The 25,982-nt window shown below is 42.3% G+C and overlaps 1 protein-coding gene across 9 annotated transcripts in view; it reads left to right on the top strand.

The window, feature by feature from the left end:
* Positions 1-25,982, top strand: part of CCSER2 (coiled-coil serine rich protein 2) — a 107,993-nt gene that overhangs the window by 29,339 nt on the left and 52,672 nt on the right. For 8 of the 9 annotated variants that reach the window (XM_075000134.1, XM_075000132.1, XM_075000133.1 and 5 more), the window contains exons 4-5: positions 19,801-19,891; positions 25,411-25,570. In XM_075000134.1, coding sequence (XP_074856235.1) covers positions 19,801-19,891; positions 25,411-25,570 — 251 coding nt within the window. Of the gene's footprint in view, positions 1-8,295; positions 8,734-19,800; positions 19,892-25,410; positions 25,571-25,982 lie in introns of those variants that run through there. The other variant, XM_075000139.1, reaches the window with a different exon arrangement.

Here is a 25,982-nt window from a genome sequence, read left to right as displayed (position 1 = left end):
ATGCACATGCAACCACTTCCCAAACCCACACAGAGCACTGGGCATTTTGCGCTCTCGGCCTCTGCATCTATCCTTTTCCAGTCTCTGTTACCTAGCAAAGGATTTGGGAATCACAGCTTCATTTCTGCATGCTGTGATAGTAGCTGGGTATCGAGAAAGGTGTGGTTGCTGGGGATGCGTAGAGTTTGTCAGCACTGAATAACATCCAGTGAATTGGGTTCTTTGGGAGCAGGGTAGATTTCCCTTTTGATTTGCTGAGGAGGTAGGCTCTTCAGTCTGTACCAGTGTTTCCCTGCTGATGACTGCAGTACTCCGTGTGTGCGCATGCAGAAACTTCATTTTTATAGGTTAGTATTCTTGCAGGGATATTTGCTTTGGATTAGGTTTCAGGTATTTGTTCATATACAGGCTAATGTATACACAGTAATTCTGTGGAAGAATGGCAATCAGGTGATCATTTTTAATGAATAAATGAAAGGTGGTATGAGCCGTGGCAATTGTTTTTAAAAGGGGTTGCCTGCCCTATGAGAACTGAAAATTGGTTAATCTTTATTATGTTACAAAACAAAAAAACAGCCATGTAGCACTTTAACGACTAATAATTTGTTAGGTGATGTACTTTCATGGTACAGACCCACTTCTTCAGATCTGGAAAAGTCTGATAACTGATTGAGATGAAGAGAATTTAACAGAAATATAGAAAAAAATGAAATAAAAACTGACGACTCGACTAGATAGGACAGAAGAACGGGGGTGTGGGGAGGAAGGAAAAATAGTTTCTGCAAGTGACTGTTAAGTGGGCTGCCTGGGATCACTACAAATATCAAAGGTGGGGAAACTGTCCTTGTAATGCATAAGGTAATTGATATCTTTGAGTCCAAGATGAAAAGTACCAAATTTGAGAATGCACTCTACTTCAGATATCTACCTTTGAAGTCTGGCGTTAGTCTTTGTTTTAGAATGTAGATTTTTTTTTTCCAGTTTTGAATGCTATGATCTGCGAGACTGAAATGCTGGCAGGTTTATGTGTATTCAGATTCCTAATGTCTGATTTGTGATTTGATGAGGTGAGTATCCAGTTTGTCCAATACACATAGCAGAGGGGCATTGCTGGCACATGACATATCACTTTATAGCATCATCTGTTTCAGCAACAAATTGCAGGCCAACAAATAGACCCTGAGAGGTCTTTTGGTCAGTCATCATGGGGACAGTGGCTGAGCACTCACCACTGGTGTGAGAAACTGATCTACTAGCTTCTCTGCAGTAACGTCAACTCATTATTACTAATTTATGGTTGGGGTACTAGCCTGTGATAAAAGATTCCGGTTCAATACCTACTCCACCACAGATTTCTTGTCTGCCCTTGGGCACTGCCCATCTATGAAATCATGATAGCCCTGTCATTAAATTATGCAAAGATCCTCATAGTATGCATCAAGAGCCCTTCACTCCAATGTTATCAACAAAGACTATTGATGGATGCTTTCAGCACAGGGTTGATAGCCCTTCTATACTATATTCAAACCTGAATTTTATAGATTTTATAGAAACCTATAAGATGTGTGTCCTAATGGCAGGTTGTCTGATTTGTACAGCTTTCCTCTCAGTTCTGAAAGGATTAATTGTTGAGATTCACAGATCTTAAGGCAAGAAGGGACCATGGTGAAAATTGACTCTGGCTGGATTCATAACACACACCACTGAACTTCCCTGCAGTGATTCCTTGTTCAAGTCCAATAGCTATGTTTGAACCAGAAGTTTTTTAGAACAAAGAAAAAAAACAAAAACATCCTTGATTTAAAATTTGCTAGTGACAGAATCGATCATAGCCCTGTGTAAGCTTTATCCAGTGATAGATAACAATCATAGGTGTGGGTTTTTAAATAGAAGTGCCTTATTTCTAGACTGAATTTGTCTACCTTCAACTTTCAGGAACTGGATCTTGTTATTACCCTTTCCTGATTATTGAAGAGCCCACGCCTTTCACGTATGTGCTTAGAAACTGTCCACAAGTTTCATACAACCTTCTATACATTAGCTAAGTAGTTTGAGCTTCTTGAGGCTTGCCCTGTAAGATGTGTTTGTGGCTCATCTCTGAACCATATCAGATTTACTCATGTCAACAAGGAGATGTGGACACAATTCTGGTAGCAGTTGTGTCTGTGCCAAACAGAGTAATATAACCTTCCTATTTGAGATACACTGTATGTCTAAAGATTGCATTAGCCATTTTGGTCATAGCACTGTCTAAACTCCTGCCTGCCACACAGAGCCACAGCAGTGGTACCACTAACTCAGCCAGCAATATCGTCAATCTGTCAGCTACACACTCAGCTCAGCAGAAGAGTCTGCTCTTTCTCGGGGACTCTCTTTTTGCCCCACCACCCGCACAAACATAATACAGTTCTGCGGTGATCTGGAAGCCTACTTTCGCCGTCTCAGACTCAAAGAATACTTTCAACACAACACTGACCGGCACACCATTACACAGACACCCTCCCAGCAGCGCAAGAAGAATAACTCCACATGGACTCCTCCTGAGGGCAGAAAGAACAGTCTGGACTTATATATAGAATGCTTTCGCCGACGCGCACAGGCAGAAATTGTGGAGAGACAGCATTGTTTGCCTCACAACCTCAGTCATGCGGAACGCAATGCCATCCACAGCCTCAGAAACAACCCTGACATTATAATCAAAGAGGCAGATAAAGGAGGAGCTACTGTCGTCATGAACAGGTCTGACTACCAGAAGGAGGCTTCCAGACAACTCTCCAATACCAAATTTTACAGGCTACTTTCCTCAGATCCCACTGAGGACTACACTAAGAAACTACACCATCTCTTCAGGACACTCCCTACACAAGCACAAGAACAGATTTATACCAACATACCTCTAGAGCCCCGTCCGGGGCTATTCTACCTACTACCCAAGATCCACAAACCTGGAAGCCTTGGACGCCCCATCATCTCGGGCACTGGCACTCTCACTGAAGGACTGCCTGGTTATGTGGACTCTCTCCTCAGACCCTATGCCACCAGCACTCCCAGCTACATCCGAGACACCACTGACTTCCTGAGAAAACTGCAATACGTTGATGACCTACCAGAAAACAGTATCCTAACCACCATGGATGTAGAGGCTCTCTATACCAACATCCCACACAAAGATGGAATAAATGCTGTCCGGAACAGTATCCCTGATGATGCTACAGCACATCTGATGGCTGAGCTCTGTAACTTTATCCTCACACACAACTATTTTAGATTTGGCGACGATATATACCTTCAAATCAGCAGCACAGCTATGGGTACCCACATGGCCCCTCAATATGCCAATATTTTCATGGCTGACCTGGAACAGCACTTCCTTAGCTCTCGTCCACTAACACCCCATCTCTAAGGCTAATTAGATGAGGTGGTATTTATATGTTTCAAGACAACATACACAGCACACAAATCCTGCATGTCCCTCAACTCAGATATTGCATTAAGAGCCTATATGGTTACGTGACCAGGTGCAAGACTCTTGTATTTGTTCTGCGGAGGATGACATTCTGTGAGCAAGTTTATTTGGGCATATAACCTTTTTAACTTTGACAAACTTATGCATCTCATGCAATAGCTTGAGTTAGAACTGAGGGTGTAAATCCTTACTGTTCAAATTGATGTAAAAAAATGAGCATGGCAACTCCGCTTAATAAATGTCAGTCTTCCTTCCATTAGTAACTTCTTGTGTTAGCAAAGTAGGGGAAAAGGTTAGAGGAAGTGGCATGGTCAAGTTAGGTCTCAAGCCAGCACAAACTGCAATTAGTATTTCCTTTTATTTCAAAGGTGATAAGTGAGGTTTGTAGAATGAACTTCTAAATCAGTGCATCTAAGCTAAAAGGATAAAGAAAAAGTGAAAAAATTCTTTGTACTGTTATAGTAGAACAATTAATTTTAACAATATTTAATTTTATACACAACATTCTGATTTTAATATTTTACAGGTGATACCTGACCTTCAGGGGCTATATAGGGTATGTAATCGTAGAGGTATCTGATAAGTTGAAAGTGGAGTGAACAGGAAGGAGCGTGCACAGAGAAAAGGGTGGAGAGGCAGGCACTTAGTATATTTGGTTGTTGCTCTCTGGCCTGTGCAAAAGCCCCTTTCACATATTCAGTGGGAACCAAGAAAACCTTTTTAATCCTTTTTTCAAATATATTTTACATATCAGGATTTAGAATTAAGGTGTTCTATCAGATAACTGAATGTAAATAAGTCAGTTTAAAAAGTAAACTTGAGACTGACTGTTTCTTTCAGCTGTACATGTTTTGTCAAGTTCACAAAATAAGAGTAATGTGTAATACTTACCAAACACTGTAAAAACATGTGTGCACTGTTTTTGCTGGAGTGTTTTATAGATCTTTTTTGTAACACATGAATTTGTGTATTCTTGATGACTGATAAAGATTTAGACTCTATTTTGTTTTCCTCTGTATCTTCAGCTCTAAAAATTGAATGGATTTTAATTTGATAATGTTTTGATGAACACTCCAAACGGAATGCTAGCCCTACCAAAGTAAGTGGCAAAACTTCCATTGACTTCAGTATAGTAAGCTCCTCCCCTCCCCCCCGACTCCCCAATGACCAGGAATGTGGCCAACCTATAAAACTTTTAGAATATTGTCACATTTTTGGTTCATTGCCTTCATTGTACATAACTATCACAAGGAAGTAAAGTTTTCTTTTGGGCATCCTTTGTGTTTCAAATTCAGTGACAGTATATAAAGATAACTTCAATCTTCATTTTATCCCTCAGGTAAACATAGAGACTGGATATATTTTAAATCTGGAAGTCCCCATCCCTTAAAACTAGGTAGTGAAAGTCTTCTGTGGTGGTAGCAACTTCTCTAGAGCAAAGCTGGAGTTAAGTGTCACTAAAAAAATCAGTTCAGAAGGAATCTAGTTCCTGGTACTTGGTTTTATTTAGAAAAAGTGCATTGAGCAGGTTAAACCTGCCAGAGAGTTTGTGTAAATACTAGGCAGTCTGTATTGAGGAAAGAGAGTATAAATTGATGTGTTAATATTATTTTAGATTCGATTATATCACAGAAAAATTTGTACCATGAATAGGACCTAACCAGTGCCTTTGTAACTGGTCTGCTGCAAGTGTTTTGCTGGGTTTATGGGCACATTTCAGTTCCATTCTCAACTTCCAGCTATATGATTATATTGTAAGTGAGCCCTGTAATAACCACATTTTATTTTCAGTGATTTCATCTATGAAGTGGCTTTCAAAGTCTGGCAAAGTTCATTTCCAGAAGAAGAGATTACGGCCTCCTGCCAACTGCATTTTAGGAGAAAGCAGCAGAAGCTATCACTATCTAGAAGCAGTAGAGGATTTAGTGTTAACTCCAAGTGGTTAATAAATGTAATGCAATGTGGCAAACTGCTTCACTTAGGCCTCGTCTCCACTATGGCTGCGTGTACACTAGCAAGTACTTTCAAAAGATGTTTCAAAATAAAGGGGCTCTTTTGAAAGATCCTGCAGAGCGTTTACACACAAGAACAAGAAGTCCTGTGGCACCTTATAGACTAACAGATATTTTGAAGCATGAGCTTTAGTGGGCAAAGACCCACTTCATCAGGTGCGTGAGTGGTAGCCAGGGGGGAGGGAGGGATTCCAGAGGAGGATTTAAAGGGTTGGGGGAGGGTCTTAGTAGAGGGAAGGGCCAGAGCTGACAAGGTCTATTCAGTCAGGGTGGAAATGGCCCATTATCAGTAGTACACATCAAGAGAGGAGAAAACAAGTCAGAGCAGTCAGTGGGGATGTGGCCCATTGTCAGTTGCTAATGTGGAGGTGTGAACATCAAGAGCAGAGAAACTGCTTTTGTCAGGGGCCAACCACTCCCAGTCTCTGTTTAATCCTTGGTTGATGGAGTCAAATTTGCAAATGAATTGCAGTTCAAAGATTTCTCTCTCCATTTTATTTTTGAAAGTCTTTTGTTGTAGGACTTCTACTTTTAAATCTGTTACTGAGTGTCTAGGGAGATTGAAGTGTTCTCCTACAGGTTTTTGTATGTTACTGTTCCTGATGTCTGATTTATGTCCAGTTATTCTGTTTTCTCCTCTCTTGATGTATGCTACTGATAATGGGCCATTTCCACCCTGACTGAATAGACCTTGTCAGCTCTGGCCCTCCCCTTTACTGAGACCCGCTCTTTAAATCCTCTTCTGAACCTGCCTCCCCCACTCATGCATCTGATGAAGTGGGTCTTTGTGCACAAAAACTTATGCTCCAAAATATCTTTTAGTCTATAAGGTGCCATAGGACTTCTTGTTGTTTTTGAAGATACAGACTAACACAGCTCCCTCACTGATACTACACACAAAAAGCATTCTTTTGAAAGTAAATCGAAAGAATGCAGTGCTCCTTTCAAATTCATTCTACCTTTTCTATTTCAGGAAAAGTGTCCTCTTTCAGAAGCTTCTTTTGAAAGAAAATGTGTGGTTTTTCTTGAAAAAGCAATGCACATGGTGTCTGATTTTTGAGATCCCTGGCCCATTCTGTGTGGACGCTTTCTTCCGAAAGAGCAGATCACTCTTTTGATCCGCTTTTTTGTGTGTGGATGCGCTCTTTTAAAAAAAGTTCTTTCGGAAGATATCTGTATTGTAGACCTAGCCTATGAATTTAGGTCTAATTTAGGCACATTAGGTTGATTATTTTATTTTTTCTTTTTCCTAAACGAGTCTACACCACCAAGACCATTCCAGCAACTTCAAGGACTGACAAGAGAAGTAATGGTAAATTCAATCTTGCTTGGTTGACTTTGAGGTAGTACAGCTGCAGCATTGTGAGAGTTGCCATTCTTGGACTCTGGGAGGTATTCCCCAGCACTTTCAGTTCTGCTGCAGTCCAGGTGCACAGGAAAAGCCCCAGGAAATTTTGATTTTAATTTTCTGTGTGGCCAATGTGGCAAGCATAGTAGCACACCTGATGAATGCCCAGGTACACAAATGAGCTCCAGCATGGAACGTGCAGGAGATGCTAGACCTGATTGCTGTGTGGGGAGAGGCATGTGTGCAAGCAGAACTCTGAAGCAGCAGAAGAAACACTGATATCTATGCCAAATTCACACAAGGCATGCTGGAAAAAGGATATGCCAGGGACACCCAGCAGAGCTACATGAAAATAAAGGACTTGAGGCAGATGTACCAGAAGACAAAGGAGCCAAATGGACTATCTGGGTCAGAGCTGTGTCTGTGAGCAGCTGCATGAGATGTCTGTGAATACTTCCCAAGCAACTCTTTAGGCAGTCATGTGCAAATTGAGGAGGACGTTGTTGAGGTGGAGGAGAACGAGAGCGCGCAGCAGGCAAGTGAAGCATTCAATCTCCCAGACAGCCAGGACTTTTACCTTTGGAGCCAATGCTTTCCTGTCAGGGTGTTTTGCTGCCAGACCCTGATGGTTGGGAGGGCACTTCTGGTGAGTTAACCTTCTTAATCATGCTACGTGTGGGTTAAGATGATTGGGTGTGACCTGTGGTGGCCCCTCTGCCTACACAGCTGGGGCTCCCTGGAACACTTTTTTAACATGTCTGGAGACAGAGTGGGAATCATCCCTGTCCAGATCCATGAAGCTCTCACAGAGGTAATCTTTCATCCCTCTCACAAGTTTTCTGGGGAGGCTTGCTGTATTCTGACCTCTACCATAGGACACCTTTCCACACCAAGCCAGCAGTAAGTGATCATTGCAGCACAAAACATTGCAGAGTACAGCCCAGGTTTCTGACCACATTCACTCAGCATCTTCTCCCTATCAATCTGTGAGATCAGAGAAGACTGATATCATGCATGGCAACTTGGGTGAAGCAAGGGAAGCTATGTAACAGTTGCTAAAAAGCCAGTACTTCTGGTTTTTTTTAAATCCCCCAATAAAACATAGTTTGCTGATTCTGCAAGCAAAGCCACTTCAACAACCAAATCCCCCATCCCCATGACTGCAGCCCCCCTTTGCAAGCACAGACATGCGTAGCCATGGGAGGTGCAATTTGCAGCCGCTGTCATACATGCTTTGAAAGCAGAAGCCAAAGAGCACAAGCCGCAACCTGTTCCTTACCATTTCTAAGTCCAGCTGCTCCCTTAAGATCTGAATGTGATATCTGATTTCTAGTAGGCACTTAAAGTTTGGCCTTTTACATGACATATGCCTATTGTGTGAGGCAGATATTCTTTCATGGGAAGAAATTGGCATCTTCATTCTACGATGTATCTTCTATAAAGTCTGCCTTTTACTTTTTTTCTTACAGTGGATGCAACAGAGAGCTTGCTGTTGTCCATTCCCTGTCCCCTCCAGCCTTCAGCTTTCGCACATCCAAAGGTGAAAAACCATAATCAGGATTTGTTTAATGACCTAATACAATGTGCCAAGTTGACAGAGCACAATTAAGTGTGTGGAGGAGAACGATGCTTCAGGAAATGTGAATGACGTGTGAGGAGAGCACGCAGGGAGCATGCAGCCAAGAGCCAGGAGGAGAATCTCGAGGCTTGCGGAGCAGCAAACAGTTAATGAAGTCCCTGTTGGAGACGCAGGAGAAGCATTTGGAGCACAGAGGCCTGCTGCACCCCATGCTGAACCACTTGTCCTCTCCAGGTTCCACAGCCTCCTCTCCTGGGTACCTTAGGATGGGGAGTGGGGAGAGGTCTTGTACTCCACGCTCAGGGGTGTCTCATGGAACAGGAGCCTGTCATGCCGACATCAGTTGTTGCTGAATAGAGGGATTGTAATAGGCCACTTTCCCTTGCTACACACACACCTGCCTCTGGTCTCAACTCTCAAACTCTTTTTTGTCTCTGCTCCCTATGCTTACTAAATAAAAATGCATAATTGCTTAACAGGGTCTTTATTGCTTGTGTTGTATAGGGTAGGGGGTGTTTTAGAGACCAGTGTACTTAATGCAGGAGGCACCTTGTAAAGAGCAAAATACATAACTGTCATCACTCTATGGCCATTCACAAAACTGGTTTTCAAAGCCTCTGTGATTTACAGTGCCCTCAATGTGCTCTCCTTTTTACCCTCACGTCTGGCTGCTCATAATAAGCAGGTAGGCAATATGCCTCAACCCCTACACCCCACCAGAAAATTTTCCCCCTTACTTTCACAGGTACCATGGAGCACAAGGGAGGCTGCCACAAAAATGGGACTGTTGCTTTTGCTGATTTCTAACCAAGCCAATAAACAGCAAAACCTCCCCTTCAGGCATCCAAAAGCACATTTTACTGCCACTCTGTGCTTGCGCAGCCTGTAGCTGAACTGCTCCTTATTGCTGTCCAAGCCTGTGTAAGGTTTCATGAGCCAAGGAAGCAAGAGTTATACTGGGTCTCCAAGGATAACTATGGGCTTTTGAAAGTCTCCAGTGGTGATTTTCCAGTCTAAGAAAGAAGATAGCTGCACTATTCACTATGTCCTGCGCATTTCTGAGTCACTATTCTCCTTAGGAGGAAGGCTACCTGGATCACAGCAGCCCACACTGTAGATTTGCCCAATCTGAATGAATTCCTCACTGACTGGTAGCTGTCAGGCATTGCAAATTTCCACAAGGTTATTGCCACACTCTTTTCAACTGTCAGAGGTGGTCTCATTCTAAGTTGCTGCACTCAGGGTGGTGGGGGGGAGCAACTCGCAGAAGTTCATGAAAGGAGCCTTACGCAGGTGAAAGTTTTGCAGCCATTGTTCATCATCCCATAGCTATGTGGTTCCACCAGTTTGTGCTTGTCCCATGGAACCAGAATCGGCGTTCTACTGCAGCAGCAGGATCGACTGCTGCCAGCACCTGTCAGTTGCTCCACTCAGTGTTTTTATGGACATATCTATTGATGGCCTGCTCACAGTCGTCTTTGCTGTAATGTCTCCTGGATAGGCTCTGGACATAATGCACCATAATGCACGATGTGTTTACATTGCTTGCCACAACTGTTTGAATCTGAATAGTGCCATGCTTGCCTTGCTGTGGTGTCTGCATGGGTATTAAGGTGGGGGGAGGAGGGGAAGGCACAAAAGCATTGTCTGTCATAGTTTCAAGGGTGTGTGTGGGAGGAGGTTTCTGTCCGGTCTTCCCTCCAGATTGATTCTTGTGCAGCTGCTTGTCTGCTGCTTTCTCTGGTTAATAGAAAATTGCTTATTTACTGCTTGTTAACTTGAAATACTGCATCGTTTGTATCTAAAATGCAAACAGTGCTTAGTTTTCTTTGGAATAAAAACCTCACGTTTCCTTTAGAGGAGATCAGAATTTTTTTTCCCACAGAATTATTTGGACATAACAGATGTGTTACTGTGTCATCTGGGAGCCCCAGTTTTATACCTGGATCCTGTTCTGCAGAGGGTTGTAGTTCTAATTAAGGTTTACCTTATACTACTAAAAGTGTCAGTAGGTTAACAGTGAGATTTGTGCTCTTCACAAAGAAGTGTTTAAAGTTTTATTTGTCTTCCCTATGGTGACGGTCAGTTTTTTTATGTAGCTATTTTGTAAACTCCTGAATTGAGGCTAGATGGCAGTAAAACCACTTTCTGTTGCTGAAAGAGTGAATTTACACGTTAGCAAAGGCAACTATAACCTGAAAAGCAGTGAAGGTTTACTCAGCAGGTTTGCAGCATAATTTTTCTGTTTTGTTTTCCCCAAATGCTGTTTCTAAGTTTTTTGTTATTAAAAAAATATTAAAAATACTAAGCATCACTGATACGTGTTACAGAAGTAACAGTGTAATAATTTTCTTTTTACATAACATACACCCAGCAAAGAACACTATGCCTTTTAAAAATATTTTCTAGAATAATAGATTTTAAGAGACTGTTTTTTCTGATGGGTTCAGGGTTGATTGATTAAAAGTAAGATGATTTAAATCATGTTACCAAAAAAGCTAAGACTGACTGTGCTTAGAATGCACTTTATTTTTGGGGAAAGCCCCATTGAACTCACTGGCACGTCTGTGTTTTGAGAAAACAAGCATAGAATGGGGTTCCCTTGGAAAAGCTGAGTTATGCTGAAGTAAAGAAGGGAATAGGTATCATCATTATAGTCTGTTGGGTGATAGATTCTAAACTTAATTATCTAATTAAACAAACCAGATGGCTTAGCGAAGCTAACTTTTTTTTTTTTGTAGCAACATCCAACACAGGAAGCAGCTTGGGAATTTACTTGTCAAATCACACTTATGCTAAAAGACAGAGAGAGAGTCTTGGAGAATGATGTTCATTATTTAAGATACTAACCAGTTTTCCTTACAATGTTTAATTCTTGCAACTGGGCCCTGCATCATCTTGTTGCACTGGTAACATTTCACACACTTTCATTTTATGACCGGGGAAAAAATATCTTCAAAATATTCCCAACAGGGTGTCTCTTATGCCCAGAAGCCATGACAGTTTTTCTATGACATAACTGTGGGGGGATACAGGATGCTGTGTGTGCATTTTCCTACCAGTATGCTCCACTGTTTCTTTCTGTGCTGCCCCTGTCCTTTTCTATATATTATCTCTCTATCTTCAAGACAACGTCTTAACTAACTCTCCGCTGTGCTCGACCAAAATCCATTGTCACATAAGCACACAACAATAACAACAGTCCTGTCCTGCTTGGACAAAATGAGCACTGTTGAATTAGAGATTTCTGTTTTGGAATTGCTCTACTGTGAGCAAGCTGTAAAACTCATGGCAGTGTTATTTTGATGTGCATTGAACACACTTTTGAAAATGCGCTAATGAATAGTTTATGCAAGGGTGTTTATAAAAGCTTATCTTTCTTCAGTACTGTTTTTACTGAACTCTATTTCCATGAATAGTCTCAGCAACAAAAATACCCATCTGTTCTTACTATGTGTTAATACCATGTCTAAACTATGCTTTACTAATCTCTGTATGAGAATGAGTCTAGAAGACCAGACGAGCCATTAATGACGGTTGTTCTTGAATTTAATACAGGTTGCACCTCTAAAAACCAGAATTCTCTCATCTGGCAACATCTGTCGTCCAGCAGGACCATGGATTTTACTGGATCAGAGACTCCTGGCTGGGAGGTGGCAAGGAAGAGAGCCAGACACAGGGAGCCCTGTCTGGTGGGAGCCCAGTGAGAAGTGGGCTGGTGGCCCTGTGCAGGGGAGACCAAGGACTTGCGTCCCTGGAGCCGGCAGCTCAGCCAGAGGCTGGAGCCAGGGATTGCCCATGGGTAAGGGGGCTGGTAAGGCTCGAGGTGGGGTGGGGCAAGGCTGGGGACCTCCCTGAGTCTGACAAATGCCCTCATTTGGGATGAATCAGCTCCCAAGGGTGCCAGAAGAGGGAGGTGTAACCTGTAGGGATTTTGAGACTGTTGAAAAAGAAGCCTTTGATTCCCAAATACTTATCTCTAGGCTTGATTCTAAACATGAGATCACATTAGAATGTTACACTCCAGATTGTTCAGTCTCAAGATGGAGGATCTGATACAAGAACTAAAGCTTCTCAAATTTTATAGGAACTTTGTCATCACAAACAGTATGTCGTTGTCAGAACAGCTGAATGCAGAGTCACATATATCTAATTTCTTACCCCGACATCTTAATTTGTTTGCACTTTGAGATAAAAATACTAAATAGAATAAGTTACTGTAATTCAGTGGAGTACATCTGTGATTACTACTATGCTATGTCTTTAAGCAAACAACTTTCAAAGCAATTAATTTAAATAATCTTGCTTGTTAACAACATTTATACTTATCACCACATCATGTTGGGCAGTGAGGAGTATTCAGTAAATGAAAGTCCTCCATATCCCCATTAAATGGCTTAGCTTCAGTGGGTTAGTGGTTTTAAACTGTATTAACACCAATTTCGAAATCTCTCTCACCTGAAAATATTTACATATTATTGTTTCAGATAATACATTGGAACTTCAGCATAACATTAAAGTTCTCTTTAATTTTAATTTTATTCTCATCATTTAGCAGAACTAGCTATATAGAAAGTTTTGTTCTTTCCCTGTGTATGTTCATTTTTCTATTTGTATGGCTGCTTCGGAGCCAAAGGGAGCTTTTATTATTTTTTAGGTACCAAATATACTTGCTCACATTAACCCATTGATTTATAAGCCAGACACCTCTCCCAATCTTCAGATGAATAGGCAAAAATGGAAGAAGGGAGGTCTTTTTAACCAATTTAGTCCAATCACGTCTTTATCAACCTTTTCTTTGTTGGTTTTTTCCCTCCATTTGCTTCTCATTTTCTTCTTTGGTTTTCCCTTTCCCTTTCTTCTAGTTAAGCTATTAATAAGAACCTCAACATAATAAGGAAAATACTGGTTGAATGTTTCTAATTCAGAACGCTCTTGTCTGGAAGCATCCATAATCTGGCATGATTTTAGTTAGCCAGATGACATTTGTCATGCATGTGGCCAAGTTTCCCATGGTCCCATAAAGGTTTTTTACATCCACCAGCCCTGGCCCTCAGTCTTATGTGCTGCAATTTAGCTGTAATTTACCCCTAAACAGATTCCATGAGCCTAATAAGCAGTGAAAGTAAGGGTAAGGTGCTAGACAATATTGACACTGCCTTCCCCCCGCCCCAGTGGTCCAGAAAATTCTCTTGTCCAGCACTGAGGAGGTTCCAAGCGTGCTGGATGAGAGGTTTAACCTGTACCACTATCTGGATTTTATTACAATTCTTATTCCAACACTGCTGGATCCCTGTTGCTCTTTTTATAGTTCTACCTCTCTGAGCCACCTGCACAAAGCACAGATGTTGTTTGAAAATCATGCAGCAGATTTGGGAAATCTTGTTTGGGTTGGGAGGTACACTGACCTATAGAAAAATCAGCAGGAATCACACGAAGTGAGAAGCAGCCCAACCAATAAAACCTCACTGACATGGTTCCCACTAGAGAAGCAGGGGAAAAAAAATACTCACTTCACTGATACAAATCAGGGAGCTTGGGTTCCCTTTGCACTCCAGTGGGAAGCTCCAGGCTTCTTCCCAGGGCTGGATTAGCTTTTCTGGGTGCCTGGGGCTAGTATATTTTGTGGGGCCCACTAGGCTGTGAGGTGGGGTTAATATTGAGGAGTTCAGTGTGTGGGAGGGGTTACCAGGGAGTGAACTAGGGGTGGAGGTGCAGGGTCTGGGCAGGAGGCTGGGTGCAGGAGGAGGTTGTGGGAGTAGATTGTGGTCTGGCTGCAAGGTAAGATGTAAGAGGGCCTGGAGGTGGAGATGTGGCGTCTGTGAGTGAGAGAGTGTGCAGGAGTGGGCAGCAATGGGGGCAGAGGGGGTCTGGGAGGGAGAAGTACGGGTCCGACGATGGAAGTGGGAGAAAGGGAGCAGTTGCCTTTGGGCTGGGCATGTGGAAGGGGCCCAGAGCTCCTGCCACCACTACAGCTACTTTCACAGCAGCAATGGCTGGAACGCTGGGCCCATTGAAATGCCATGGCAGTGCTACTGCACTTCTCTGTGTGGCTGGGAGGGAGGAAGGGAGCGAGGCCCAGTGTTGCGGTCTGGGCAGCACTAAGGGCTTACTGCTCTTGGTCACACCCTTTCTCTGATGGGGAGACAGGTCCCGTTCCCCCTTATTCCCTGGGGCCTGTGGTGGCTGTCGGCCCTGATGGGGGTGTGGGTGTGGGGTGTGGGTGGGAAGCAGAGTGGGAGGGGCTGGAGGTGGGGTTGTGGGGTGTAACTGGGAGAGGATGCAAGATTGGGTGGAGATAGTACTGCTGGCTCTGCCCTGCTCTTCCAGCCACTGCACGCTTCTGCACTAGCCTCTGTGCATTGCTGTTCTCCCAGCCTGAGGGAAAGGAGAATGGCAGCTTGCAGAGCTGCTTGCTCTCCTGGCCAAGCAGAGCCAGCCATGCAGGGGGTTTATCACTAGTTCCCTGCTGCATGTGCAGAACCCTAGCCTTGTGGGCCCTAGATTCTCCATCTCTGCTATACTGCAAGAGCAGGAATGTGCCTGGTATTAAATATCCTATTCCTATAGTTTCAAGTTAAAATAAAAGCTCTGATTTCCTCAAGTTTCTGTACTTGGTTGCTTTGAAAACCAGTGCTTAAATCAATCTGGCACCCAGTGCAAGCAAGTACTCGTTGAAACTCTCTCATCTGGCACCCTCAGGATCTCACCTGTGCTGGACAAGAGAATTTGTCAGACAATGGGAGATCAATATTTTCTAGCACATTGGTAAAACTTACACTGCTTACTGGGCTCACAGGAGACGTTTAGGGATGACTTACATCTAAATAACAGTACAGAACACTGAGAGCCAGGACTGGTAGCTGTAAAAAAAACAAAAAACAAAAAACTTTATGGGACCACAGGAAGCTTGGCCACACCCATGACCAAAAGCATGCCAGATTACTGAGTGTGCCGAATGAGAGAATTCATTGTTTTTTATCCCTGTTTTCAAGTAAGGGAAGAGGGAAATGGATTGCTCTTCAGTTGGTTGCTTTTCAGAACAAATCTTCAAGGCATTTTATAATCCTTTTGCACTTGCTCTCTATTTGTAGAAACTAGTTCACTCTTTTGACTGCTTGTGTATTTATTGGTGTTAAATGTAGAGCCTTGGCACATCAGTTATGGGCCAGGTCTATATTGTGTTAAGCACTATACAGTCATGGAACAGCCCCTGTCCCAAAGATCTTGCAGTTGAAATATGTGATATAAGCACAGATGTGTGCAGGCAGATGGGGGAGGGGGGACTACACACACACACACACACACACAGAAGAAAAATATTGCGTAAACAGATTACAGATACAGAAAGGGGTAGAGTGAACAATGCGCATGGCAACAAACATGCGGCACAATTTTTATTTTTTGGGGGGTGAGTTTATTTGAGGGGATCAACTAAAGGGAAAGAATAGGGAGACTGTTTGTGGGAGGAGGGTTGGAAAGAGTGGATAAGAGATGTTGAAGGGAAATGAAGAGCCTCTGTGAAGGCAAGGGCAGGGTAGAGGCCAAGAGTATAAGGTAGGGAAAGTTAGAACGCAACTACAAAGCCCAGGGTTCAAAGGTATGGTTTGGTGGCTGCTTCTCCTATTGGAGGTGTTGCTGGCTGGCTCCATTCTACAGACTGCCTTGGGAGGTAGGAGACAGCAGCACAACCTAGGTGTTATTGCCCCCCAGGATGAGGAGTAGGTCTCTCTTGCACAAATCTATGTCTAAAGAGTGCTAAAGAGGTGATCTTGGCTGGGCCCCATTTTACTCTTTCCCATCCTCACCAATGCAGCAGTTTCTGCTTTGGCTGCTTCTGGTCCTACCAGGAGAAGTCTCTGGCCAAGATTTGCTATAAATGTAGGCACTGGATATGTTGCTAAACTGACTAAATTTGGGGCATGCTGCAACTCATGACTGCCATGTAAATTACATTATTTAAAAAGGGCTTATTTTTTTTATCCGGTGTACTTGGTGCTTTAAAGAAAACAGTAAAAATGTATGCTAACGAGACTAGTATGTTGCATACAGTTTGAAAATCAATATTTAACTAAATTAAATGTCTGTGTTGTGGAAACCTATATAGTTGTCTCAAGTCAGTGTTAGTAGGCCTTTGTGTGTGAACACTGAACTGATTGTCAAGAGAATAAGAGAAAAATAATGAAAGTCATCATAGACAGCTGTTGAAATGATAGAATTTTTTAGACAGAGTTGAAGTCTGGCATTAAAATACCACAGTAAGGCTTTTTGCACAACCTGCTGCAGTTCTGATAAACATCTCTAAGTAGGTGTGACTTATGATATTAAAACCCTACTGAAAGCTAATTAAAAGTTCAGATACATAGTAACACCAGATGGATGGGTGTCATGCAGGTTTCATAGCCTACTCCCAAACATTAAAATGCAGCATGTTAAGAAATGTATTGTAGGTCGTTATTCCAGAATGTCAAAGATGTATTAGTTGCTGAAGTGTAAGTAGATTTATGTTGATTTCCCATAGAGAAGCAGTAACTAACAAACCTTCCTGAAAATGTTCCCCACATAAGTGATGGAGTGCATTGATGAAGGTGCTGCATAAAATATGTATTCATCACTAAATAACATCTGCCTCATAAATACTGATTTTTTAGAACCACTTGAAGGTGCTCATATGCACTGTATTGACAGTGAGTGCTGTTGCAGTTTTGTGCCAAGATTCCAAGAAAAAAAATAGTAAGGAAAATAACTCGGAGATGATCTGAACAGCAGAATCTGGAATCTATACTTAAAAAATGGAGGTCTTAGAGACTAAGAAACATAGTAATGGAGAATTAGTGTTGGAAAATCTTTATTAAAATAGTTTGTCCCATTTTTTAAAATAGCCTCTTGAGGTCCACCTCTTTTCATAACAGAGACTCCCCACCTTTTGCGCTACAGCTATACTTCCTGATTTTTAAATGAAATTGCCCTTTAATAAGACAAGATGTCTGTTTTGACTTTGTTCATTTATTTAATATAGTATGTTTTCTTCAGCCCTCAATGTTGTGATCTGAGCTGATGTGTAGTTTTGTTGTGTGGTACTCTTTGTATTTGCTAACTCTAGTTTTGTCATCAGAAATTTGATGGTGCCTGAATGTATATCAATGACAGATGGGAGACAACTGTATGCGTGCCAATAAATGTTCTTTTTAGATTTTGTTGGTCAAAACTCCCCTTTTGGAAGCCTTAAATTCTCAGTAAAATATCGGGACATTCAGCCTCTGGTAATTGACAGGTAACATATTAAAGGAGTGTAGGTGTTGCTTATTGGTATTCCAGATTAAAACTGGTTTAACAACAATAAATTTATTAATTTCTGCTTTGTGTACTTTTTAAAAAGTAATTTATTTTGCTACAATTTAGAAGGGGCCTTGAGCAACAAGACAGAACACAGAGATTTAAATTGCCACACCAGGCTATTGGGGTTTAAAGACGCTATGCCTCATGTAGAAAAACATAGATTAAAAGCCTAGCAAATTCATGTGTAATGTTGAGGTTGGCAATGGAGAAGTCAAAATCGGAAGATTTTTACAATGCCATTCCCAAGTATCATGTTCTGTAAAGTAATGAAACCCAATAACAGTATCAGTAAAATAAGTGTTTACCTTTTTAGATCTCCTATAGTGACAGAGAGATAGCCGTGTTAGTGTGTATTCTATCACAACAAAAAAAGCAGTCAAGTAGCACTTTAAAGACTAACAAAATAATTTATATTGAGTCTATTCTGGTATGGCTATGATCTAAAGAAGCGGGTCTGTCCCATGACTGCTTTTGTGTTTTGTTAGATCTGCTATGTGTTTTAGAGAGTTTGTTTGATCGAGAACTCCTCTAAGTGGTAAGCACTCTGACCACCAAATTCGGTGTACAGCTTCTTAACATAACTAAGTGCCGTAAGGGTTTGGTTGTGCCAGGACAATAGGCTATTCCTGAAATGGGATTGCTTCTCATGAAACCAAACAAAAAAAAGGCTATCCCAGATCAAGTACTGTCATCAAAACTGACATGACTGAGCAAATGTTGAAAGAGACGGAACCCAAATAAAACAGAAAAATAGGATGAAACTGAAATGGGATTGTGTTCCAATAAACCTTACTGGAAAGAGATAAAGTGAAGAAATTTGGAGTAGTGCTCTGTTTGGGCACAGCCAAATCAGTACTGAAGTTTTAAAAACTGGAAGAAAATGTTACTGGAAACCAAATTGACCATAAGCCTTTTTTTGTTAAAACATAGGAAATGAGAGTTTATAGCTCTGAATTAAAAATACACTTGATGGAATTCCCATTTAAATTTTTTACTAAAAAATAGACAGATTTTAACAAACCAGTTTTAAGAAATCCAAAATAAAAATAACTTCATAAAAATAACACTCTTAAACTACGTCTACACGTGAAGCCTACATCGAAGTAGCTTATTTCGATGTAGCGACATCGAAATAAGCTATTTCGATGAATAACGTCTACACGTCCTCCAGGGCTGGCAACGTCGACATTCAACATTGACGTTGCGCAGCACCACATCGAAATAGGCGCTGCGAGGGAACGTCTACACGCCAAAGTAGCACACATCGAAATAAGGGTGCCAGGCACAGCTGCAGACAGGGTCACAGGGCGGACTCAACAGCCAGCCTCTCCCTTAAAGGGCCCCTCCCAGACACAGCTGCACTAAACAACACAAGATCCGCAGAGCCGACAACTGATTGCAGACCCTGTGCATGCAGCATGGATCCCCAGCTGCCGCAGCAGCAGCCGGAAGCCCTGGGCTAAGGGCTGCTGCAGATGGTGACCATAGAGCCCCGCAGGGGCTGGAGAGAGAGCGTCTCTCAACCCTTCAGCTGATGGCCACCATGGTGGACCCCGCTATTTCGATGTTGCGGCACACGGATCGTCTACATGGTCCCTACTTCGACGTTCGACTTCGAAGTAGGGCGCTATTCCCATCCCCTCATGGGGTTAGCGGCTTTGACGTCTCGCCGCCTAACGTCGATGTTAACATTGAAATAGCGCCCAACACGTGTAGCTGTGACGGGTGCTATTTCGAAGTTAGTGCCGCTACTTCGAAGTAGCGTGCACGTGTAGACATGGCTTTAGAGAAAAGAATCCATCATTTAAATAAAGCATGTACATTTTCCTTTTATTTGAAGAACCCACGGCAACCTTTACTGAGCTAAAGACCTGAGCAATCACGAGTAAATATGATAGTTTAAACTAAGGAAAGTGATAACCACATTAAATGTCACAGTAATCTGTAATTCAGTTCTGCATTTAAACTCCAGTATTGGTTGCTATAGCACAGCATGGGGAAACTTTTGGGTCAGGGTAAGTTTTTCACAGTTTTCTTTCTCATCTTTTTCTTGTAGGATATCTTGAATAACCTTGATTCGTGTGATCTTGAAGATGATGATCTTATGCTTGATGTGGACCTGCCTGAGGATGCACCTTGTGACAATGGTTAGTGAAGTAGTTAAGTCTTGGTTGAGTGTGATCTAACGTAGGGTTGAGCAAAGTTTTTACGGCAGGCCCCACTTTTAGTCTCTTCAATTAGCAGGGCCCCCCTCTACCTGTCTAATGTGATCCAAACCACTGGAAATTGTGGTTATGTTCATATGGAGGGGAGAAAAAATCCCTTCAGCACATGTAAGAAAACATATAGAATGTAAAACTTTATTAATCTGTGTGTAACTCCACAGGCACTGAGACCACTGACAGGGGAGAGGGAAGTCTCTGCTCTACAGCCTGGGCGGAGAGGCAGCTGGCTTTTAGCTCATTTGGTTGAAGACAGGGCTTTGTACCCTAAGGTTGCAGGCTTATTCCCTCCTGCCAGCAACCTGGGTGTGTTACAAGTATATAAATGTGAATACACATACATAAAAAGAGTAATACATTTCAAAGTTGTTAACAAAATAGATGAGTCTGCAATCTAGCAGTCAATCATGCTGGCCTCACTTACAAAATTTTACATCCCCCACTTTGTGCACCCCATATCTAACAGCCTAACCTAATACAGAAAGGTCTCAGAGTATGCGAACCCAGACTACGCAACCCTGCTGTTATGCGACTGACCCCTGATTTTTACAGTAAACCCTGGAAATGCGCAATTTCCAGTTGCAGTTAATTCACTCCCCAGGCTCTGGCTCAACCCCGTTCGGCTCCACAGAACCCTGGCGCAGCCCCTCCATGCCCCTAAATTAAGATGCCATTTTCTATTGTTCCTAATGGTAGTTGAAGGCAAACTTCCCTTAAAGTGGTAGTCCCTATGCTGTCAGGGGTGGTGTGGGTGGGTGGGTATAGTTCAATTCTAATCCCTTTCTGCACAGAAGCTGGGTTTATTTCTAGTTTTCAGGAATGGATTTCACTTAATTTCCTAATCTTCATTGGGTCAGGAGATGTAGCTGCTCCACTGCACATAATTCAATCTCCATTCTAATTCCTTATGGCTGGAGAAAATTCCTAAATTTCTGATGCTAGTGAAAAAACAAACCAAAAATTAAAATGTGATATTCAGGGTCATTATATATTAAGCTCTTGCCTGAACAACATGGCCTATGCAATCTGTTAAATTTAGATGGTACCCAGATGACCTGACACAGTGGAAAGAACCCTGGACCATCACCCACACATACACATTTAAACTTGATATTGTCTGTGCAGCTTCCTGCTGACAAGGGTAAGAGAGAGAGATTTGCAGAAGCAGGGGCTAAGTAAGATAATGTGTTCTTCCACCCAGCACTGCTTTTAATGGCCGATTTGCTACCTGTAATTGTTTTACGTAAACAAAGCTTTAAAAGATCTCATTGGAGTCATCTTGAACTTAATCAGCTTAGTACATTCTATGGTACAGTTTGTCTTGATTGGGTTTTTACAATGAACTAGAGAAGGCAATGTAACATGCACCCTGAAATCTTATTGGAGAGTCTTTGGGATGCTGGAATTTACCAACACCAGCCCTTTTAATTGCAGAGGGGTTTAACTCTGTAATGCCAGGGCATCTCAGGTATGTATCCTGCATTCTCAGTCCTATCTCACAATTCGGCTTCAACTGGGATGGCCAGTGCCACTAAACATAGCTTTTTAAATAACTAAATAGAAATGTTGGTTAGACACGACGACAGTGTCCTGTTTTTAAAATAAATGTTCTTCAGAGCTCTGCCTTTGCACTCCTTAAGTCCCAGAAGGAGAAGCTTCTGCATCGAGTTCATACCTTGTTGCAGCTGACAAAGTAATGTTGGAGGTGAGCAATTTTTTGAATGTACATATCAGTGTTTGCTGGGGATATGTCTTTCACTGCACAGCCAAGTTAACCACAAATGTTTGTGGTTGGCAGATCACCTTTTAAAAAAATAATGTGGAAGTACAAAAAGCCATTTTCATAGCCTCAAAATCATCAAATCCGTTTTCAAGGCCACTAAAATGAAAGATGATTGTCGATGAGAATTATTGCCCTTAGGAATTTCAACTTGCAGCCCTATATTTTCATGCTAGAATTGCTTTAAAAAAGCCACTGAATTTTTGTCATGAGGGAGAAAAGTGTGTTTTTCCAGTGCTAGGTCCATCGCTAATCAATGATAGAGCAGATCGTTTTGTTTGCTGCTTCCCTGTGCTGGCTCATGCAGATGGAGCTGATTCATTCTTGGCTGGAAGTTTTCTTGCCACTTGCCACATTTCATGCTATACCAGACCTCTGTGTCCCCCAAGGGTCACCCTCAGACCCTTTGGGAGGAGCTCTCAGATTTTTAAGGTACACAATAGTGTGAACATGTATCATTCCTCATAGTAGGTTGCACCTCTTACAAACAAGTTTATTTATCGCTGTATTGCTCTCAGATTCATCAGCTACATAAATCTCAGTGCAGATATCAGACAGGATGCTGTTGTCTTTAATCTGGTCAAACAACTTGTACAGTGGAATCCCTTTTCTTCTTCTCCTCCCTCTTTTGGTAACAGGTGCTTGAGCTGTGGGGTGTCAGGAGCCTCTTAGCAGCCTTTTGAGCTTGGAACTTGTGGACTGTGCATGAGGACAGATTGCACATGAATAGCCTAGGATTACATGCAGTTTTCTGGGTGTTCTAGCACCTTCATCCTCACCTTTAGGCAAGACTGTCCATGTGCTTACCAATAACTGCTGAGCTTTTATGTGAACAGACTGGGAAGAGTCAGTTCAGACTGCAAAGCATCTATCAAGCTATGGAACTTTTGCTTTTTGGAGCTTGGTTCCTCCCAAAGCGTATCACCGACTGGGGGGGTCTCGAATGCCATGGTAGAGTCCATCTGAGCCGATCATTCTTCTTGGAGGAGCATCCCTGTGGGTGCTCCGTGGTAGATGCTTCCACACCCCACACTTGTAGTCAAAGATTTGCAGCAGCAGTGCACCAGGAGGCAGCACATCCATGGCTGCTATTTGGTGTTGCTGCGAGTAGTTGATTGGCACGCACCATCAACTGATTCACACTCTAGTTCCTTCTTTGTCACCCTAATCTGAGGTCAGAATGCTGACAGCTCTCCTTTCCTCAACCTTTGATGTATAAGGAAACCCCTTTCAAGAAACCCTTATCCCGTCATATTTTTCTCTTTTTCGATTAGTTTAAAAAAAAAATAAACAGGAACTGCTGTCTTGATAAAATTCAAACCCTTTCTCCCTCCTGCCCAAACTATTTTATGCAGTTAGGTTTGTGAAACCTCTGGGTTTTTTTACTGGAATGCCTACTTTAAAAACGACAGTGGCAGCTCCTGTCATCACTGTTGACTGAGCTGCTAAAAGTCTGGTTGGCAGCGCAGCAAGAGTAAGGTAAGTTCCTTACCCAGCTCTGTGTGGCTCACGGAAGCAGCCAGCATGTCCAGCGTCTAGGTGCAGAGAGGATCACAGAGGCTCCAGGCACTGCTCCAGCTCCAAGTGCCTGCTTTGCAGCTCCTATTGTCTGGGAACCCTGAACAATGGGAGCTGCAGGGGCAGTCAGAGTGCAGAGCCCTGTGATCATCTCTGTACCTAGAAAATGGACATGCTGGCTGCTTCTGGGAGCCACCTTAGGCTGCTGCTAAGTGCTGCCTGCCTGGAGCATGTGCCTCAGCCCCCTTCTGCACCTACCATCTCCCAGATCGTAAACCCCTCCTGTATCCAAACTCCCTCCTGAATTTGCATTCTTTCCTGCTCCCCAGCTCTGTACCTCGCCCCTGAGCTCTCTCCTGCACCCCAACTCACTCCTAGAGCCAACAAGCTATATCCCCAACTCCTGCCCAGCCCCCTCCTGCCTACCAAACCCCTCATCCCCAGCCCCATCCTAGAGCCCAACCCTACAGCTGGAGTCCTCGCCCCTTCCTGCACAGACTCCCTGCCCCAGCCTCTACCCTCCTCCAGCATCCTGAATCCCTCATTTGTGGCATCAACCAAAGCCTGCCCCCTCCCCCCTGCAGGCAGAACCCTTACTCCTTCCTGCATCCCAGCTCCCTGCCCCAGCCCCGTGCAAGTGAGTGAGGGTGTGGGAAAGCGAGTGACAGAGCATGGGGATGGAATGAATGGGGCCAGGACCTCAGAGAACGGGTGGGATCTGGGAAGAAGATTTGTGTGTGGCAACGATGTTCATTTTTGTGCAGGCAGGAAGCTGGCAACCCTAGGAGGAGTCTCAATTTGGTTTGCGAAGCTGAATCACAATGAGGCTATTTATAAGTATATTTATTTATACTTCGTAATGTATTCGTATACAAGAAGCTAAAGGAAGCAGCCTTTTAAAGTAATTGTGTGCTATATTTTGTTTTATGTAACTGTTCACTTTTTAAAAGTGTTACTCTGCTGTGTTGATTATCTTGATGATGAAAGTAGCTGATAAAATTGAGCATAGGTATGATAAATTATAACTCTCAATTTAGGATTACTATGTGACCTGCAGTCAGTTTGTGATTATGTGTGATATAACAGACGCCAATGTCCTTATAATACTTCATAGGTACACTGAAACTTTGTTCCATTCTGAAGTCTGAGATGGTGCTTTTAGATGCTATATATAGAAACGGTTCTAGTTCAACAAGTATGTACACAGAGAGCGAGGATGGTAGTTTTAAATCACAGGGTAAAACTGGGCTTGCTTCCCAACAAAATGCAGGCTGGGAATGAAGCAGGAAGGAAGGCCTGTTTATCACTCGTACGTACAGCTATTTGAGTAGGCAGCAGAATAACACAATGTTCCGTTGTGTAAAGTTCCTTTTCTAGAGACAGGCTGACAATGTGAGGAAAAACTCTCTGGGTAAGTGACAAATCAGCAGCAAATCAATCAGTTCGTACCTTTAACTTTTTTGCTGTGTTTGACTGTTAGGATTGTGGTTGAGTTTTGGCTTTGTTTCTAGTGGTTTACAAGCTGTTGCCAAATACAGGCTTCTCAAACTTAGGACAAAAGCTGTTTAGATCTGAATATGTTTAATGTTTTTAAAAGATTTTTAAAAATTATAGGGATTCTTGTTGAAGCTTAAGGAGGGGGAGGAGGAGGCTTCAGCCAGTTTGGGAATTTTTTTTTTTAAATGAAAAAAATGTTCTTCATTATGGTCAGCTGTTGGCCTGTTCTGAAAGCACTGTCTTATATTTTGGATATTGTTCTTAAATTTTACAAGGGGAATGATACTGATAGTAAAAAGTTTAGAAAATGTCCCACTCCCCCCCGCACCCATTTTGGTCTCCTGGGAGCATTTTAAATTTTAAATTGTCCATTTTGTAAACTCTGCTGCAAATTTTGAACAAATTTTATTTTTAGTTAAACAATGTCACTTTTGAAGTTATTGTAGTAAGGAGTGTGGAGATAAAAAGTGAGACCATTACAGGTGATCTCATATGTCCAGCCTAACTTGATGTTTTTGACCAGATTGAAGGATTCATATTCAGATTGTGCTTGTGCAATTAGTAATATCTGATTTAACATTTACTTTTATGTGTAGTGAATGCCTTCAGAATGTCTTATGTACATAACTTTTTTTAAACATTCATTTAGTGGAGTGTGAAAATATGAATCGTTATGATAGACAAGACAGAAGTATGCGGCAGCACCAGGATGGATTCTGGAAAAGGACACCGCAGCACTGGAGTGTACAAGACCACTATCACTTTGGCCATGGAGACCACTTTCCACATGGCAAAAATGATCTGAGCAAGTAAGGACACTGTTGAGCCTCTTCTGAGGGAGCTAGAAATTAACGTGTGGTTTCTTTTGGTGAAGTAGAGATTATAGTATTTTCTGAGAAGTGGAGTGTCAATGTTTTGTCTACTGATGTGGGTCTAATGTTTCCTCCTTTAAATTCAAATCTTTGGGAATTTAATTTGGATGCAGATATTTTACCCTGGGTTGGCACTGGTTTCTCTGCATATAAGCAATAGAAATGTGCAGTGAGTTTCACCATAGGAGCTCAAGGGAAAATGCTTTGCTGGTTTCATTGTTCCATTAGCTGGCATGTGACATGGGAAATTGTTTCTATTAAGATGTAAAGAGTGTGGAATTTTTTCAGGCCAGTTTGTATATATATTGCTTGTGTGATGATGCAAGTACGATCTGATCCTGGATTACTG

Source organism: Carettochelys insculpta, chromosome 7 (genome assembly GCF_033958435.1).
Source record: "Carettochelys insculpta isolate YL-2023 chromosome 7, ASM3395843v1, whole genome shotgun sequence".
NCBI classification, from domain to species: Eukaryota; Metazoa; Chordata; order Testudines; family Carettochelyidae; genus Carettochelys; species Carettochelys insculpta.
The sequence above is the reverse complement of the archived record's forward strand: the minus strand, read 5'-3'. Positions and strand labels throughout refer to the sequence as shown.